This window comes from Montipora capricornis, chromosome 12, assembly GCF_036669925.1.
Source record: "Montipora capricornis isolate CH-2021 chromosome 12, ASM3666992v2, whole genome shotgun sequence".
NCBI classification, from domain to species: Eukaryota; Metazoa; Cnidaria; class Anthozoa; order Scleractinia; family Acroporidae; genus Montipora; species Montipora capricornis.
Genome location: NC_090894.1, coordinates 21,750,686 through 21,766,794, shown reverse-complemented (window position 1 = coordinate 21,766,794; position 16,109 = coordinate 21,750,686). Strand labels below are relative to the sequence as shown.

At 37.3% G+C, this 16,109-nt stretch overlaps 1 protein-coding gene across 2 annotated transcripts; it reads right to left on the bottom strand.

Annotated features, from left to right (window-relative positions):
• Positions 1 to 5,309: 5,309 nt before the first annotated feature.
• LOC138025202 (RNA-binding protein Nova-1-like) lies at positions 5,310 to 14,190 on the bottom strand. Of its 2 annotated transcripts, XM_068872402.1 has the most exons (3): positions 12,583 to 12,725; positions 12,310 to 12,481; positions 5,310 to 9,389 (listed from the first exon to the last, which is right to left on the bottom strand). In XM_068872402.1, the coding sequence occupies exons 2-3, from the start codon at positions 12,332 to 12,334 to the stop codon at positions 8,353 to 8,355; spliced, it is 1,062 nt and encodes a 353-aa protein (XP_068728503.1). In that variant the 5' UTR covers positions 12,335 to 12,481; positions 12,583 to 12,725; the 3' UTR covers positions 5,310 to 8,352. The 2 variants fall into 2 exon arrangements, with proteins under 2 accessions (XP_068728503.1, XP_068728502.1); XM_068872401.1 differs by lacking the exons at positions 12,310 to 12,481; positions 12,583 to 12,725 and adding an exon at positions 13,912 to 14,190.
• Between the last annotated feature and the right edge of the window lie 1,919 nt (positions 14,191 to 16,109).

Here is a 16,109-nt window from a genome sequence, read left to right as displayed (position 1 = left end):
GCAACGGTTTCACTTATTAGGGCCGCAGCATTGTTATTAGCAAACTCTTACAAACCGAAACAGTCAATGGTGATGTTATCTTTCCTGCAAACTTGGTGACAGAGCAATATTTTGCAAATTGAATTTAAACTACTGACAAGCAGCAGCTGTACCACTGAGCTATCAAGGTCATCTAAGTCCATGCTATGCCATGTACCAGATTAAAGTCTTATTTAATGGGAACTTCTGAGGACTTCTGCTTGTAAATTCAAAGCAATCCACTCTCTACCTTGAGCGATGTTATCATGAATCTTTAATTTGCCTTTAATGAATTATTATCATTAATTTAGAAGACTGAAAGTTTGATATGGATTATGGGAAATGATCATAATTTTTTTTAGACAATATAAGTGTGTTGACATAGGACGCCAATCTGGGAATACTGATTAACATGTCACCTAACCACTTGACAACCACGCCGCTAGCTGCTCAGGGACAATATTTTAAACACGTACTTTGATAATGCTGTATTATCACTCGGCAATAAATAATACTCAACACTGCAAAGGGTTGGTTACCAAACTTCACGACAAAGCTACATGTAAACACTTTAAAATCAAAGCATATTCTCAGGATCGGAATTGAACTCGCTTGCAATGGAGGCTAATGTGGGGAATATATTTAAAGGAATTGCATTTGACAGATTTCCCTGCATTAGCCTCCATTGCAAGCTAGTTCCAGTCCAATACTGAGTATACGAATATGGCCTATTATTCTTCAGCAGTGATATTCAATTGGAGACTTCATTTTTTTTATATTTTTGAGAATTTGGTGTCTTGATTTTCAGTGGTGAAGTGGAAAGAAGCTGCTTCACTGTAGCCTGATGCTTTTAAGTAGCATTTACTAAAACTTGTTGGGGAACTGATGAGAAAAACTCAGAGGTAAAAAGGGGGTACCTTAAATAATGAAACCAAAAGTTGTCATTAGCCAGTGCAAACACAATTTAACAAAATAATTATCAATATTCAAGAGCATAAAAAATAGATAGGGTTGAGAGGCCTACATAACTCCCTTGTACATGGTGTGGTTTCCTTTTCCTTTATCTGATCATAATATTGCTCTCTCGAGTACATACCTTAAAGGAAATTAACGCGAATCGTTAAAATTAGCGTTAATTTAAGTCTTGCTAATTACGTTGAGCGTTATTTTCCGCGTTAATAATTAAGTGCAGCGGTAATTCCCGTGCTCGTAATTTCCATTATTTAACCCTAATATTGCAAACTTTCCAGACATTCATGACACCTTAAAAAACAAAAAGACTAACATACTTCCTTTCTTTCGTTCCGTTAACCCCTCCCCAAAAGCCGATTAGAGCTAATCCCAGATTAAAAATTAACCAAGGAGTTTATTTCTCTACTCCCAAATGCTGTTCAACGCTGATATACGGCAAATCTTTGCATTAGAGGAAGTCAATCTTGAAAAACGAAAATAAGCGAAACTTTCACCAAAAAGTTGAAAACTTGAAACGAGTTAACGCTAATCCTGGATTAAGTTAATTCGCTTTCGAGCAACAGGGCCCAGATGGCTCAGTTTTGTTTAGTGAATTTTTTTTTTTTTGCATACAGTGTTGAATAAATTTTATTCCACTGGTCACCACTTTAATCGAAAGTCATTTTACATTAAATTCGCGTTAATTTCCATGGAGAGTTAATGTCCTATAATAAGGTATTTGAATGGACGCCTCTTAGGCGCTTCCAGTAAGATTTCATTTAGCAATGGTTTTTATTCTTTGAAACTTCAGATTTCAACATAGTAATACATTTTTAGTTTCTTGGTGTTGAGTTTCTCTGCAGTAAACCAGGGTTTTCGTTTGAGGCCGGACGATTCGTCCGGTGGTTTCCCATTCTATGTCCGGTACTTTGAGGGGTTTGTTTTATTTTTTACATACTTTTAAAGAGAATTTGAGTGAACTCCAGCCTTGCCTGGGAAACTGATTCTTGGGAACCAAAGAAACACTGGAAACAGCGTTTCTTAGTGTTTTATTTAAAAAATTTCCCGGGGGGGAACAGCAGGTTTCTTTACAGGTCACATGTCATTGTGTTACTTATACAGAAAGCATCCTAACCATTCATAATAGCTAACCTGTGACTTGCAAAAGAAACCTGTGTGGGGGGAGGGCAGGCCCCCAGTGCCCCCTAGGCAGCTCGCTTCTTCGGTGCTCCTCAAGGCGCTTTGCAGCGCCAAAACTGTCACGCCCGGAGCTTTTAGAAATATATCTGCTACTTTACAAAACTGTCGAAAACCCTGTCTTTGCAGTAAAGTGTGAATGTGACCATTTGGCCTCATGCCTTTGCATGAATTTAGTTATAGTCTCAACCGATCGGCTTGTCGGTGGTAGAAGATAGTGATTCTGCTTTTAAAGCTTTGACCAGGGCTTGGGATCTTGAGCGCTTGTTAGGTTGTGCATGTATCAGTGAGATACAAAAATTTGCTTTTATCAACGGAGTTGATAATGTAAATTGGCCACCGTACAGAGATTCTAAAAGCTGGCGTTTCGAGCGTTAGCCCTTCGTAAGGAGAGCAAAGAGAATGAGATAGCTGGATTTCTTAAGGGTTTGTTTGCCTAGAGGTAAGTTAAGTTTATTTCTTCATCTACAGCTGGCTTTGGCATTTATAAGCTCAAAGTTAATTTTCCCTAAAAGTCTATAAATCGTATACCAAGCTTGGGCTGCCTGTGGTTTGCTCTGTCTTATCTCTGCGTTTCTTAGCAGTAGTCTCCGACTAGTGTCCTTCGCTGCGGTTTTTTGGATGTCACGCGAGAGTTGCGTGACACCCCAATAACGGCTGCGAAGGAGACTAATCGTTATGCTCCCATATGGAATAGACGGGGACGCTCGTCGAAAATTTTTAATTTAAGCCCTAAAGGAGACCATCTGGGCGTGGCTCAAGCTTTTTGTGAGCCCTAAAGGAGACTAATCTGGGCGTGGCTTAAGGAAATTTTGGCCCCTTCTGTTTCTCTTCGCGTAATTCTGTGTTTCTTCGCGGAACCCTAAACGAGACCTTGGCGGCTTAAAATACCCTAAGCGAGACCAAAATCCAAAATTTACACCCCTAAGCGAGACGACGAGCATCCCCGTCTGTTTCATGTGGGAGTCCCCCCCCCCCCGGGGGTTTTAAGGTGATTCCTCAGGAAAAAAGGTTGTCGAACGATTTTCTTGACATCTTGAGAACTACAATAAAACAGATAAGTCACCGTGCCTGCTTACGAGAGATAAAATGGGCCTCATTGATACCTGTACTGATACTAATCACGCATGTTATTTCATCGGCTCAGGGTACATTTTGCGGTAGCTAAACGAGGGGATTTTCAAAGTACCAGTTGCAAAAACACCTGATAAGTAGAAAGTCTAGTGCATATGGAACACTCTTATATAATAGTTTATGGAAAAATCACTAAACTTAAAACGACGTCGACCCAAAACGTTTCTCGAGTCGTTGTTTTCAATATTATCATTTACATCCCTGGGCAAGTGGCTTTGTGTAAGTTTTTAGCTATATCTTTTTTTCCTTCCCATAATTTTTTTAAAATTTTTGATTGAAATGGGATAATTTGTACACCAATATGATGCAATAAAAATATACCTCGTTAAAGAGTAAAACACCATCGTACATATCTCGATTACTGTATACCGAAACAACAAATTTGACCCATGAATAAATATTGACACACCATATGCGCAGTACAGGATGCGCAGACCAATAAAGGAATCACCTTAATTAAAGAGATGACTGCTTGCTGCATCTCGCAAACCCTTTTACCCCTTAAAAAAGTAGTAAAACTATTAAGGGTCTACAAATTTTCTAGCGGAAGAGGATATGTACCCTATCTAGCAAGAAAGCACTGTGGTCATTCAGTGTGAACAGATTGGTTTTCCAAAATTAGCCTAAAATCGCGTAGAAACCCCAGGGGATTGTTGAACCCTTGGATGGTCAAAATGTCATTATGTTTGAGTATCACAGGAAGTAGATTATGAAAAGAATCTCATGGAAGTTTGATAAAGGAAGAAAAAGTAGATGTAATACAATGTAATTGGATAGAACCTGCAACCTTTGGGCTGAATGACTTATTTGTATTTCACCTCTTCACCAATTTTCTGACCCACTTTCAAATAATTGCCCAAGCATAGTTATAATGTAAGCTGAAACAGAAGGAAAACGAAACTGGCCCAAACAGAATACAAATCAATTTGCTGCACCACTAACAAGTCAAAAGACTGGAAGAATTCTTCAAGGATTGTGCTCAAAACCCATGTGTGACATGTTATTTAAAAAAAATAAATAATTCTCACTGAACAAAATTAGCCGTCTCAAGCCCAGCCGTCATTGTCAATTTGAACCACACTAAACCTTTGAAATGTGGAGTCCAAACGTCACCAAGTTATCCCATTATAATCTTGCCAAGTTGAGGCAGGTTCTTTGAAGTTTAAGGCGAGAAAAAAGCCTTGTGGAGAAAGGAATTTTTAAGCTTGAACTGTCTTGACTGGAAACCCACAAGTTTGTATCCTTCAAAATTGGTTCAGTAAGGGGTAGGGGTTGGGGACAAAGTTGTGGCATACAATCTTGTTTCACGCAAGAGAATTATTATACTCAGTCGTTTCACTCACTTTTATTAAATTCAGAAATGTAGACACCATGAGACCTACCTTGACGTCTCAAGTTGGATCCTGTTTATGACTGCAATCTGGAGAATTCACAAATTAAAGAAAACTGTGTTGTGGAATTTCTACTACACACAGTAATCATCATAAAAGGTAACGCCACTTTTCCAACCCCAAATGCAACAAAGGATCCTTTTTACACAGAAATATTTCCGTCTAGCCTCTTTGTCAAAGAACCTCTCAGAGCAGTCCTTATGAAATTAATAACCGGAATAGTAACAACATCTATATACCTCTTTAATCATGTCTCAAGTGTATGAATTATAGTCATGCACAAGTCTGCAAATTAGATTCAATTGAGGCAGATTGTAGGGGAGGGGGGGAGAGGAAACCAGCAGTAAACGACAAGAAACCTCTATAGTACCACATAAAAGAACCAGGGAACTCAATCCATATGGGAGATGTCCATGGCTTAATGACCAATAGGGAAGATACTGAAAATACTTATTTACGTAAATGAGATTCTTTGGCATGATAACACAATGAATGAAAGAGGTGATTTGGGGGTTAGATTAACAGTCAATAAGGAATATGAGCACAAAGTTCCCAGGTGTTAATTATACCAGAAAGTGAATGGTTTATCGTGAAAATGCAAGGAATGAATTGAGACAATGAATGTATCAGCAGTTTATTAAGTGGAATGACCACAAACAGCAATGCAAATATGATACACTGTATTGGTGACTACACGAAAGAGGCACTGGCAAGGAAATGAGTTACATGAAGTGTGTAACATGAAGTCTCAAGTCAGTGTTCCTTTGGCAACAAATGCTGACACAAAAAAAGAAATGGAACGATAATTTGAACTACAGAGTAGAATTATGCAGACCATGACTAACTATAAGTGACCACAAATCACTCTTGTTTCTAAAGGTAAAATATTATTGTATTAGTACAGACCACACAAGCTGAGTAAACGGACCAAAACGTTATTCAAACATCACTATTACAAGAAGCCTTTCTGTTTCTCTTCCCTCACTGGAGGCGAACAGTACTGTGGTAATCACCTGAGAGTCAACCAATCAGATTAAGCAAAATGCACTTTTCACTTGTGAGGTATATACTAATATTAAAAGTGCTATTCTTAATAACTGTTAAGTACAACAATACCTTAAATACCTAACTGTGAACACCTCACCCCAGAGGAAATTTTGTGACAATCAACCCGAAGCCCTGGAGACCTTGAAAAGACTATTAGTATTAGTTTCTTAGGCACAGCTCACTGCTTCAAATAAGATGAAGGTTGCCAACTTGTTCAAAATTTTAAAATCCAAACGATTCAACTTAGCACAAGCAAGAGTTTCCTTTCAAAATTAATGATCAAACCTCTCTATACATGCAAGACCCCTGTCAGATTACTTTCGTGGTTCAACGTGGGAAAGTACTGAAACATCAGAGCATCTTTAGTAAAAGAACTCTAGTCTAGAAATAAGTGTTTTTTAAACTTCTCATTATCACTATATTAGCACACAACAACAACTTAAGGATTTGTCATCCATCTTCCCTTTGACCCTTGGTGCTAAATCGAAACTTTTATGTTTTGACAGTATACCGTAAACAGTCCAATCCCCACACAAGCCTATGAAAATTCTCTCTACATCTGCCATAACATCCCCTGTTGATACTGCATCACAAGGCTTAAGTACTTAAGACATCAACAGAAACAAACATATCCAAAACATCCAAAAGAAAAAAGCCATCTTTATGCATTCTAGAAAATGTTGTTGGCTGTCATCTGCTAAACCATGGAAAAAAGGCAACATTTCAAGAGCCCTGTTTTGCTTTAAACTTCAATGGTATTCTACAAAGTCAGTTGCTTGAATTAAGTTGAATTGGTGTTGCTGCAACTGTGGAATCGAATCACTAAAAATGTTCCAGCATTTGTAATCATCCTCTGTTTAAGCTTCCAAATATTTTGGACAATGAACATCCTAATCACACCACTCTTTAAGAACAACCTCCAAGTATTAATAATTTGTTGAGCATTCTTTAACCAAAAACTGAGTCATAAATAAATTAGTAACTTCTTACAGTTACTTTTTTGAAAATCATATCAGGATAACATCTCAAAATTTCTTATAATAACAATACAATGTAATGATCATCATCATCATGTTTATGCATGGTTACCAATACCTTACATCTCTCACATGACTGGTGCACTGGTCTAATTTAAACCATAAAAGGAGCAAATTCTAAAGTTAAGGAAGACATGTCAGAAAAAATAAAGAAACTAGTTTTTTGGTCCTTAATTAAATTATTAATAACTATATCCATGATATCTGAGCAACATACAGACAACGATCTCCATTACGACAAGACCAGGCAAGGAGGGTTACAACAAGCCCACTTTAATTTGAAGAGATGACTTCAGGAAGCCTTTTGCAAACAGCTCACAAAGCCACTGCACATCTTTTGTCAATTTAGACTGCCACCTTGACAGAATTGCGCCACAACTACAGTACTTTGCAAAATGAAACAGTGCAGAATTTGTTTTCACATTTAGACAATCAATGTTTGGTTGTCACTTTGATGGAAATGCATGAAGATGAGAGTTTTAGTTATTTCAAAAACGAAACGTTTAAACATTACCAACAATTCTGTTTCCTAAATCATAGCAAACAGAAGATGTACAAAAAGTTAATACTTGTACGGTACTCTTAAAGGCGACCAAAAACTTGTACACTAGTCTATAAATAATTAGAGGAACAATAAGAAGTACATACACTGTATCAAGCAACTGAATGTTGTTGAGTTATAGTTAGTTTCTTCCAAGATGTGAAACATTTTTCACTTTTCAAACTCACAAGTTTGACAATCATCTTAAACAAACACTTGAAGAAAAGCCATAATTACTGACAACAACTTCAAGAATTTTTCAATTGCCTCAAGCACAGCCTAACAAAATTAATTTACACCTTGCAGAATTTTGATCAATGAAAGTTTGAAATAAAGGCTGATATATTTTGAGGTAACCAATCAAAATAATCAAAGTGTTTCCTGCTATGGCCTTAAAACTAATTTCATGAAAAAACCAAAAATGTGAATTTCATTTTGAAGGTCAGACCACATCATGATACAAGCAAATAATCTTATGATAGCCTTTCAATACATTTTACCTGCCTGAAGCCTCTGCCACGTGAAAGCTAAGTTTTCAGGTAAAAAAGCTTTTCATTATGGTTCCCCAACTGACTGAATGACCCCCTTTTTATGCATAATTTGTGCATTCCCACAAGAAAAATCACTGAAAATCATTCCTCTTGCATTCTTTTCATCATAAATATTAATAAGAAAAAGACTAATCAAAATTTACATGTAGTAAAACAAAGTGAGCTTTCCCAGTGGTCAAAAATAATTTCAGTCAGTAAGTAAAAGTAACTATAAAGTAATCTTTGACTACAACAACTCCTCCTGGTTTTTAAGAGGTGAGAGTATGCTGAATGACACTCAACTGGATATTCATGAGCCAGACAATAATATGTGATGATCCAGGCCACAATATAATATACACAAAAGAATGGATGCCTTTGGATAATGAAGGAATCAGAGACATAATCTACAGTGAACTAAGACAAAAAAAAATAAGGCAGGCACACTGCTATGTTGCTCTTCAAAAGGAACGGAACAACAGATCATTAATAAGTTATCGTATTTTCTAGGAGTGCTGACCTAAAAGCCTCTCCGCTTCCACCTGTTGAAGGCGTTGTGTTATCAGGAAGTGAGCGGTTTGTGCACAGTTCAAATCTCCAGTGATGACCACTTTTCTGTTGTTTGTACCAGGAACAAACTCCCCCTTCTGAGACACCTGTATCTTAGCACCGCTGTATTGCATGAACTCGTTGATGGTTTTGCCTTGCTTCCCCAGCACAGCACCGATCAGCTCATCAGGTACAGTAAGTTCCACAGTGGCAGTGGAGTGAATCTGTGAACTTGATGATGATAACCCTAAAGGTCCTAAATTACCCACTGCCGCATTGAGGAGAGGATTATTTGCCCCCAGCCCACCCCCACTAAGTAAGGCAGCATGCGCTAAGATGTTATTAGTAGCCGCATTACTGCCTGCACTTCCTGTGTTTGGGAAACCCAGTCCACTTAGACCAGCACCTGTTAAAGCACCCCCGCTAAGATTATTCAAGGTTGAACTACCATTTCTAGAGTAAGAGATGTTATTGTTCAATGCATGCTCAGGATCCTCCTGCACCTTTGCAGCGATAACAGCACAAGCCGCCTGAACTTGTTCCAAAGAGCCTGTGATCCCAATTACCCTCTCACCAGGTACAGTTTCTGTGTTTTTTTGACTCACTTGTATTCTAGCTCCAGTTTGGTCTCCTATACATTTGATGGTTACACCACTCTTACCGATAATGAGCCCGGCTGTTGAGTTGGGTACGACAATTTTCATCTGTTTGGCACGCTCCCGGTCGTACGTCATGGCTGGGTTTAATCTCATTGCAGGTGGGTCTTGCCTGATCTTTTCTATTACAAAATTTAACATTTTGTTGATAGTGTCTATCTCGCCCATAATTAGACCGACTCTTTCCTGTGTTCCAGGGTAGTAATCATTGTTTGGAGATAACTTGATTCTAGCTCCTGTTGTCTGCTGAACTTCAGCAATATTTGCTCCTCCTTTCCCAATAATAGATCCGGCAGCATGGTTGGGAATGAGCACTTTCACAATGGGTGTTTTGGCAGCTGTAAAACAGAAATAAACAAAACTACTGAACATTGTTTTCATTGCAATAGCTACGACAAAAATAATTTTATTCAACATCCGCTGTTTCAAGGATCCTAAAAACCCAATTTAATGGGGACATAGCTTTTCAGTGAGTAGATAACCCATTGACTCCCAGGGGTTCCCAATTGACCAGTAAAATTGTCCGGCGTTAGACAGAAAAAAAGTCTGGCCAGTTTAGGCCGGTTTGGATGTCAAAGAGTTAAGGTTTTAATGTTAAATGTCATGCTCCCTTAGCACTCTTCTCTTTAATTTTCTTGTTTAAACACAACAAAGAAGTCCTACGTTATCTTCCAGAGTACATGCCAATGAAGGCAAGTTATCATGGAATAACACACTCCAGTTTATGCAATAACCAATAATTATTATTACAAGGATAGAATTTTAGCATTGAAATTCATCAATGAATTACTGTAGTTTTTCAGACCAACTGTATACATGTACATGAACGTCAAACTATATTTTTATGTCTAGCACGTTTCATACTTTGGAGTCTAAAATAACACTTTTGTACAGTTCTTGTTAAACATACAGGACCTATATTTTCTATATGGTAGCATTTAAAAACCTTGCATCTTGAGGGGGCTAAGTACATGTATGTAAAGTGAAAATTCAAACATAACATTAGGAAACCCAACTGCAGGAAGACAAGCAGTTGACAATTTTTACAATTACGTAATTTAATTCCAAAGTGATGAGAGGATCTCCATGCACAAAAGCGTGACCCAGTGGTTTGGGTGCTAAATTTTATTGCCTTCAGATACGGAGATTGCAGGTTCAAGACCTGTTCTGATCATGGATTGAATTTGTTCCTGGTAGCCCCAGACAGATTGTTTAAACAAGAAACAGACAAAGTAGATTGAAATCCACCAATCATAACATGGGATGTGACCCTTCAATCCAGCTCACTAGATTGATTGAACACAGAAAAAAAATAACAAGCTGATTGAACAAAAGAGGTTGTAAAAGGTGCAAATAATATATACATACATGCATATATATATATATTCTATTCTTTTGGAAAATGGTTTGAAACCAGGAGTAACATACAGTACCTCAATGGAATTTAATCGTTTCCGAGCGGCAGTCATCTTCAGATGACTTCCGCTCAGGTTGTTGAAAGGTCAGTCACTACCAACAGTCCTTCTGAGGACTTCTTTCAACCAGATGTTCAAATTCCATTGAGGCATTTTATTATTTTGTTCATTATCAACTAAACTATTTCTGATGACTAAACATATAAATAAAAACATAAATGGCAGATACTTCCTATAGGCAATAAGACACACAAGTACACAAAGTCACACTTCTTGGATGTCTCCTTCATTGAAAACATATTTTTAAAAAAATATGCAAATTGATCATTTACCTTAATCAATTAATGAAAAACCTTTTTATGAAAATTATAATAATAATATCGCTGTGATTCCCATGCTCTGAGAAAAGATCATGTGAGAGAACTTAGACATTATTATTCATGTAATAAAGCCTTGAAAACTGAAATTTATACTGAATAAAAAAAAATAGTATGGGACAAAGGAGTACAGCGATCACCCCTAATGAAAACACTGCATCACATTTAACCTGCATATTTTTCTAGAATATTCCACTGTAAAAAAAACAATTACCAAGAATAATATATTAAGAACACATGTCACTTGTCACATAACTTTGGAATGTTTGAAAATTAACCAAGAGAATAACAGTGTTCTTTACAAAATATGATGCAGTGGCAAGAATTTGATCACAAGGCACTGAAATTGGCCAAAATTAAGCAGAAAAGTCCATGTTTGAACACCACAAACTGGTACCAGAAAAAATAAATCATGGCTGGTAATTAAATATCTATGAATCTAAGGTTGCTTTTTTAATCAAAGAGAAAGATGACACAGCTTGAGATAAATAGCATTATGGAGATCATTTCTTTGACTGCACACTGGCCCTAGAAAAACTTCAGAAATCTGAAACATTACTTAGATGACCAAGAAGAAGCATCTTGTCTGAAGAGTTTCCACACAAGAAATAACTGTGCAAATCTCAAGTAAAATAATGAAATGAGCTAAAAATGCATGGAATGGATGAAATTGCAACACTGAGAGTGTTTCTCATTGCGATTCAATGATGCATTATTGAAAGTTTTCACTTTTCTGCAGGAGTACAGCTTTATCAAAAATATCTACAGAAATATGCTGGGTAGCAACTCAAAACCAAATGAAATTCAAAGATGTTTATAATCAGGATGTTTTCTAGTATTGCTTTATGCTTCACAGATCTAAAACAGAATTAAAATACATCTAATGTGGCCAATGTGATGAAATCTTTCCATGACAAGGGACCACATCTTTTTTCTTAAATGCTAGGAAAACATTTGTACCTAAGATTAAAATGACAAAAAGCATTCACAGATTAATGGGTGGCTCTACTCAATAATCTCTAGGTGTAATGGAATTTACATCAATCAACAAACTATCAATATGCTAATCACAGAGGCTTCACTCCTTTGCCAAAAAATTCTAATTTTGTCCATCCCTCACATTGTTCCTAAAGAAAATTAGATACCGTGAAGAAAGATCTTGTGATTGAAAGTGGCAGCAACGATTTCAATTCAAAGAGATCGGGTTATTTTATAGAGGGAACTAAATATACTACAAATTAAGAGCTCTTGGAACTGTTAAGCACAAGAGAATAAGAAGGAAGGATATCACAGCTAAACCCTCTCCATGTTACAAATAGGGTCAGACACAAGATGAGTCATATCACAGTGGACAAAGGCGTAGCTTCAATAGCATGGCATGGCAGTTTCAAAGAATTTCATGAAAAATTAACAATATATACTTGATTGTGTGAAACGAGGTCAAAAAATCAAAACGAAATAATCACCTTTAAGCCCCCATCCATTATGCATCTTTGCAGTAAAGGTAAAGATCTAGAAATTCATGTGATTTTCAGGTAGAACAAGGAGCAGAAATTGTCGACTCAAAGTTTACTGTGTGCCGGACATGAATGAATGCTTGACCTCAACTCGAGAACCGCGGGACAAAAACACTGGAACCTGGTAGCCGCAAACAAAAAGCCATTAAAAAAGTACCACCTGTGTTTTTCTGATTCCCATAAACGAAACGATTCTTCCTCCTTAGAAGAATGGCAGAGTACCTCTTTGAAAGAGAAGTGTGCTAAACGAAGTAACCAGTCCAAAAGACGATCTTCCGGAGACCCAATCGAGTACAGACTTAAAAAACTTATTGCATGATCGAGCATGAATTAAATTCTTCGCTTGTGTCAAGTTATTGATCACATTTATGGCATTGTTTGACTTTTGTTTGATAAAAAATATTGTTCATTCCATTTTCAAGAGATCAAATACCATAAAAAACATGATTTTATCATTAAGTTCAGGCGCGGGCTGTAACAGGAGTCAGGCGCCATGCTTTTCAACATCGGCAATAAATACATGCACGTCTTATTTATGCTTTTTACTATTCACGGTTTCATTTAATTCTAATTTAATGTTCGTAAATACAAAAGACTTAATTTTCTTTGAAATCAACCTCACCAGAAAAAAATTTAAGGGTATTAAACGACAAGAAATCTGCAAAATCTGCTGGAAAAAAGGAGGAAGTTATCGAACATGCAGCGAGCTTCACCCATGACACTCTGCGCTCTCTTTCGCTTTTATGTATTGTTTCGTTTTGATTCGCTTTAATCTCGTTAGAAGAGCAATTGTTTTCTCTCCTAAAAAATTTAAGGATGCTATGACAATTTTTTTGCGGTTTACAACCATGCTGCATTTTTACATGTTTCGCCGAAACCCTCGGCAACAATGACGACTAACTACCTAAAAAGGAACCAAATTCGATCGGAACAAATGTAAAAAAAAGACCGTGAGCAGTTTTTACTTGCGAGCGGATAACATATGATTAACTTTCACTTGTACTATCCGACTAAAGGAATCAATAATTTATCGCCAATTTCATTACAAAATAAGGGTCTGCCCGTTTATTCTTGCGGTCAAGCTAAAAATTAGTTGAAATTCTCACGAATCAAATTTTCGGCAATTTTGAGCCTTTCAGCTTTCAGTTTCATTCACAGTCCGATAGAAACGAACGGGTCATTTAGCAATGATGGCAAACGCCATAACGAATAGTTTTTCACCCGTGTCAAGTCAATTCAATTTTGTTTACGTTTACGTTTCCCACCCGTCGTCCTTCTGAACAAAACACACCAATCTTTCCATCATAAAATCGCAATTTCGCGGAAGGTTTTTCTAACATCTATTTGCCGGTTGCATTCGAAGAGCTTGACTCGGAATCATCCGCATTGTTATCTACGTTCTTAACAAGGAAACCAACACAAATTTACTGACAGATGCAACAGAGTGAATGCTCTTAGTATGACGACGGATGTACTCCATGACAAAGCGGACGATTAATAGCTGGCATAATTTCCACACATCGAAGGGCAAATTGAGCCATTCGTTCTTACCTCCAAGGTTCGACCTCTTATATGAAGGTCTGCCTTCTCCGGCACCGTCAAGTGGCCGCTTCTTTGAGTCGCTCGCTGGTAACTCCGCACTACTATCCGTTGTGCTGTACTGATCCGCCATCTTGAAAAGTGCCATGTGGGATGAGATTCCCAGGATTCTTAGCGCTCGTATTTCTCAAAAATAGGAACGGAGAAAAATTTATTCATTTCTTTACTCCAAGAATAAAAAGACTTTAGTAATTCGAACACACAAAAAGAAAAATTCAAACTCGCGTGATTGAAGCATACGATATCTCCTGCCGAAAATGTCAAAAGCATAACAATGTTGAATTTTCCCTTCTTTTTTTTTTCAGTTTTCGAGTGTCGATATCAAGTTTTGGACCAACACAATAGGATGTTTGCTATTTAAATACCAAAGTCAACATATTTCATTCTGCAGTTAACTCGACCTCCGAGCTAATCCAAACAAGTTTCAGTTCTTTCAACTCAAAGGTCAATAACTTTTTCAGTACCTGAAAAGGCGACCGATGGAACCTCGCATTTTACAAGTTACTTATAAAGAATCGGATCATTTCCGCCTAAATTCGTGTACATTTCTGCATTCAAAGTGTAATAAGAAACTGGAACTATCCAAAGAAAGATCAAGAGCGGTATAGCAAAAGGCCACAAGGCTAACAGCTCGTTATTAAACGTTATTTACGCGTTCTGTAATTTGATTGAAACTAAGTCAACTGAAGCTATGATCCTCGCAGTTATGAACGCAATAATTGCGTAAAGAAGCCGCTTGAAAAATTCAGGACTTCAACGGGGTTTGAACCCCGCGTTATGAACGCAATTGCTAAAATTGCGTTCATAACTGCGAGGATCATAGCTTCACTTCAGGATTTCATATCCGCAGTTCTATATATGATTCATTTCTATAGATCATTTCGTTCTTTGATTGAAACTCTTGGTTCCCTCCCATTTCATCAAATCCCTTGCTGTAACTAAATATTTGAAGAACGTAAATGAATGCATTTCATTTTCGTCAGGGAAGCTAAAAAATTTGACGCCGATTCATCAAGATCAGTGAATTAATTGACTAATTTCCGTTCGGCTGGTACTTCAACGCTTTAGTCAGTTTACCTGTTAATTTTTTTTTAGATGCGAGATGCTTCAGGGTGAAAGAACTACAAAGTTGTGGTTAGAAAAAGCGGCCACCTGAATCGAGAGATTAATAAGTAAAAATGAAAGACAAAGGCGATTGCTGGGCTCCAAGCGCCACCACACTTAACAAGCACAGCACGCCGCGAATACATAATAAAAGAGAAAAAATCTGGTTTTGATTGAAAATTGATATCGCAAAGAGTTGGCAAGAGAAGGATTCGGAGATTCGTATCACCCTCAAAGCTTTTGCTGAAACTGGGGATATCAGTAATAACTGAAATAAAACTGAGAGATCAAAAGAGAATGACACGAAAACACAGAATAAAATTTTTTTGTTCTTTTGAAGAAGAAAGTTAATGGACTCACGAGCATGCCCTGGAGGAGTCATGAAAACTAGTTAGATTCAAAAGGCGCCGATAATTTATAATGACAGAGGAGAATGCAAGGAATCGGCTAGAAGATTGTGGAGAGACATGCGTACAGGGCCTTGGACTTCGCACCATACACGGTGCAATATTTCCCATCCTTACGCCAGCAGTGCACCGTTAGTTAGAGGACAAGATGAACAAGGTAAAAAAGCTGAAAGAATTGAGCTCCAGCTCCAGATAACAAGTCTAAAGTCCACGGTGCAGAGATTTCTTAATAAATATGACCAGAGGTCAAGTGTTTCGCAATCGAAGCAATCTTATTACTTGAATTGTTACTTGAATTGTTGTTGAGTAAAAGGAGACGCGAACGTCTCATTTTCTACAGATGTTTTACAAAGCAGTGAACAACACCATCGCGTGCATTCCCTGTGCCATCTCGTTAAGGTCACAGCATCACTCAGCATTTTGTGAAGCTATATAACATATTTTATATAACAGCATTTTTGTGAAGCTATAGTAACATATTAGATTATTCCTTCTATGTAGACCTTTTGGTAACTTATTTATTCTTATATATTTTATATATAGACGATTGAGTTTTATATAGGAAGGCTTTAAATACTCTATCGACATATGAATAGGCAGAGATCTTCTGTTATCTTTATATCTTTTCTCGATGAGAAA

Excerpts from the sequence above, each read along its gene's own strand:
- LOC138025202 (XM_068872401.1), bottom strand. The coding sequence starts at position 14,047 with ATGGCACTTTTCAAGATGGCGGATCAGTACAGCACAACGGATAGTAGT. Across the intron at positions 9,390-13,911 it reads TAAGAGGTCGAACCTTGGAG|CTGCCAAAACACCCATTGTG; the intron begins GTAAGAACGAAT and ends TCTGTTTTACAG.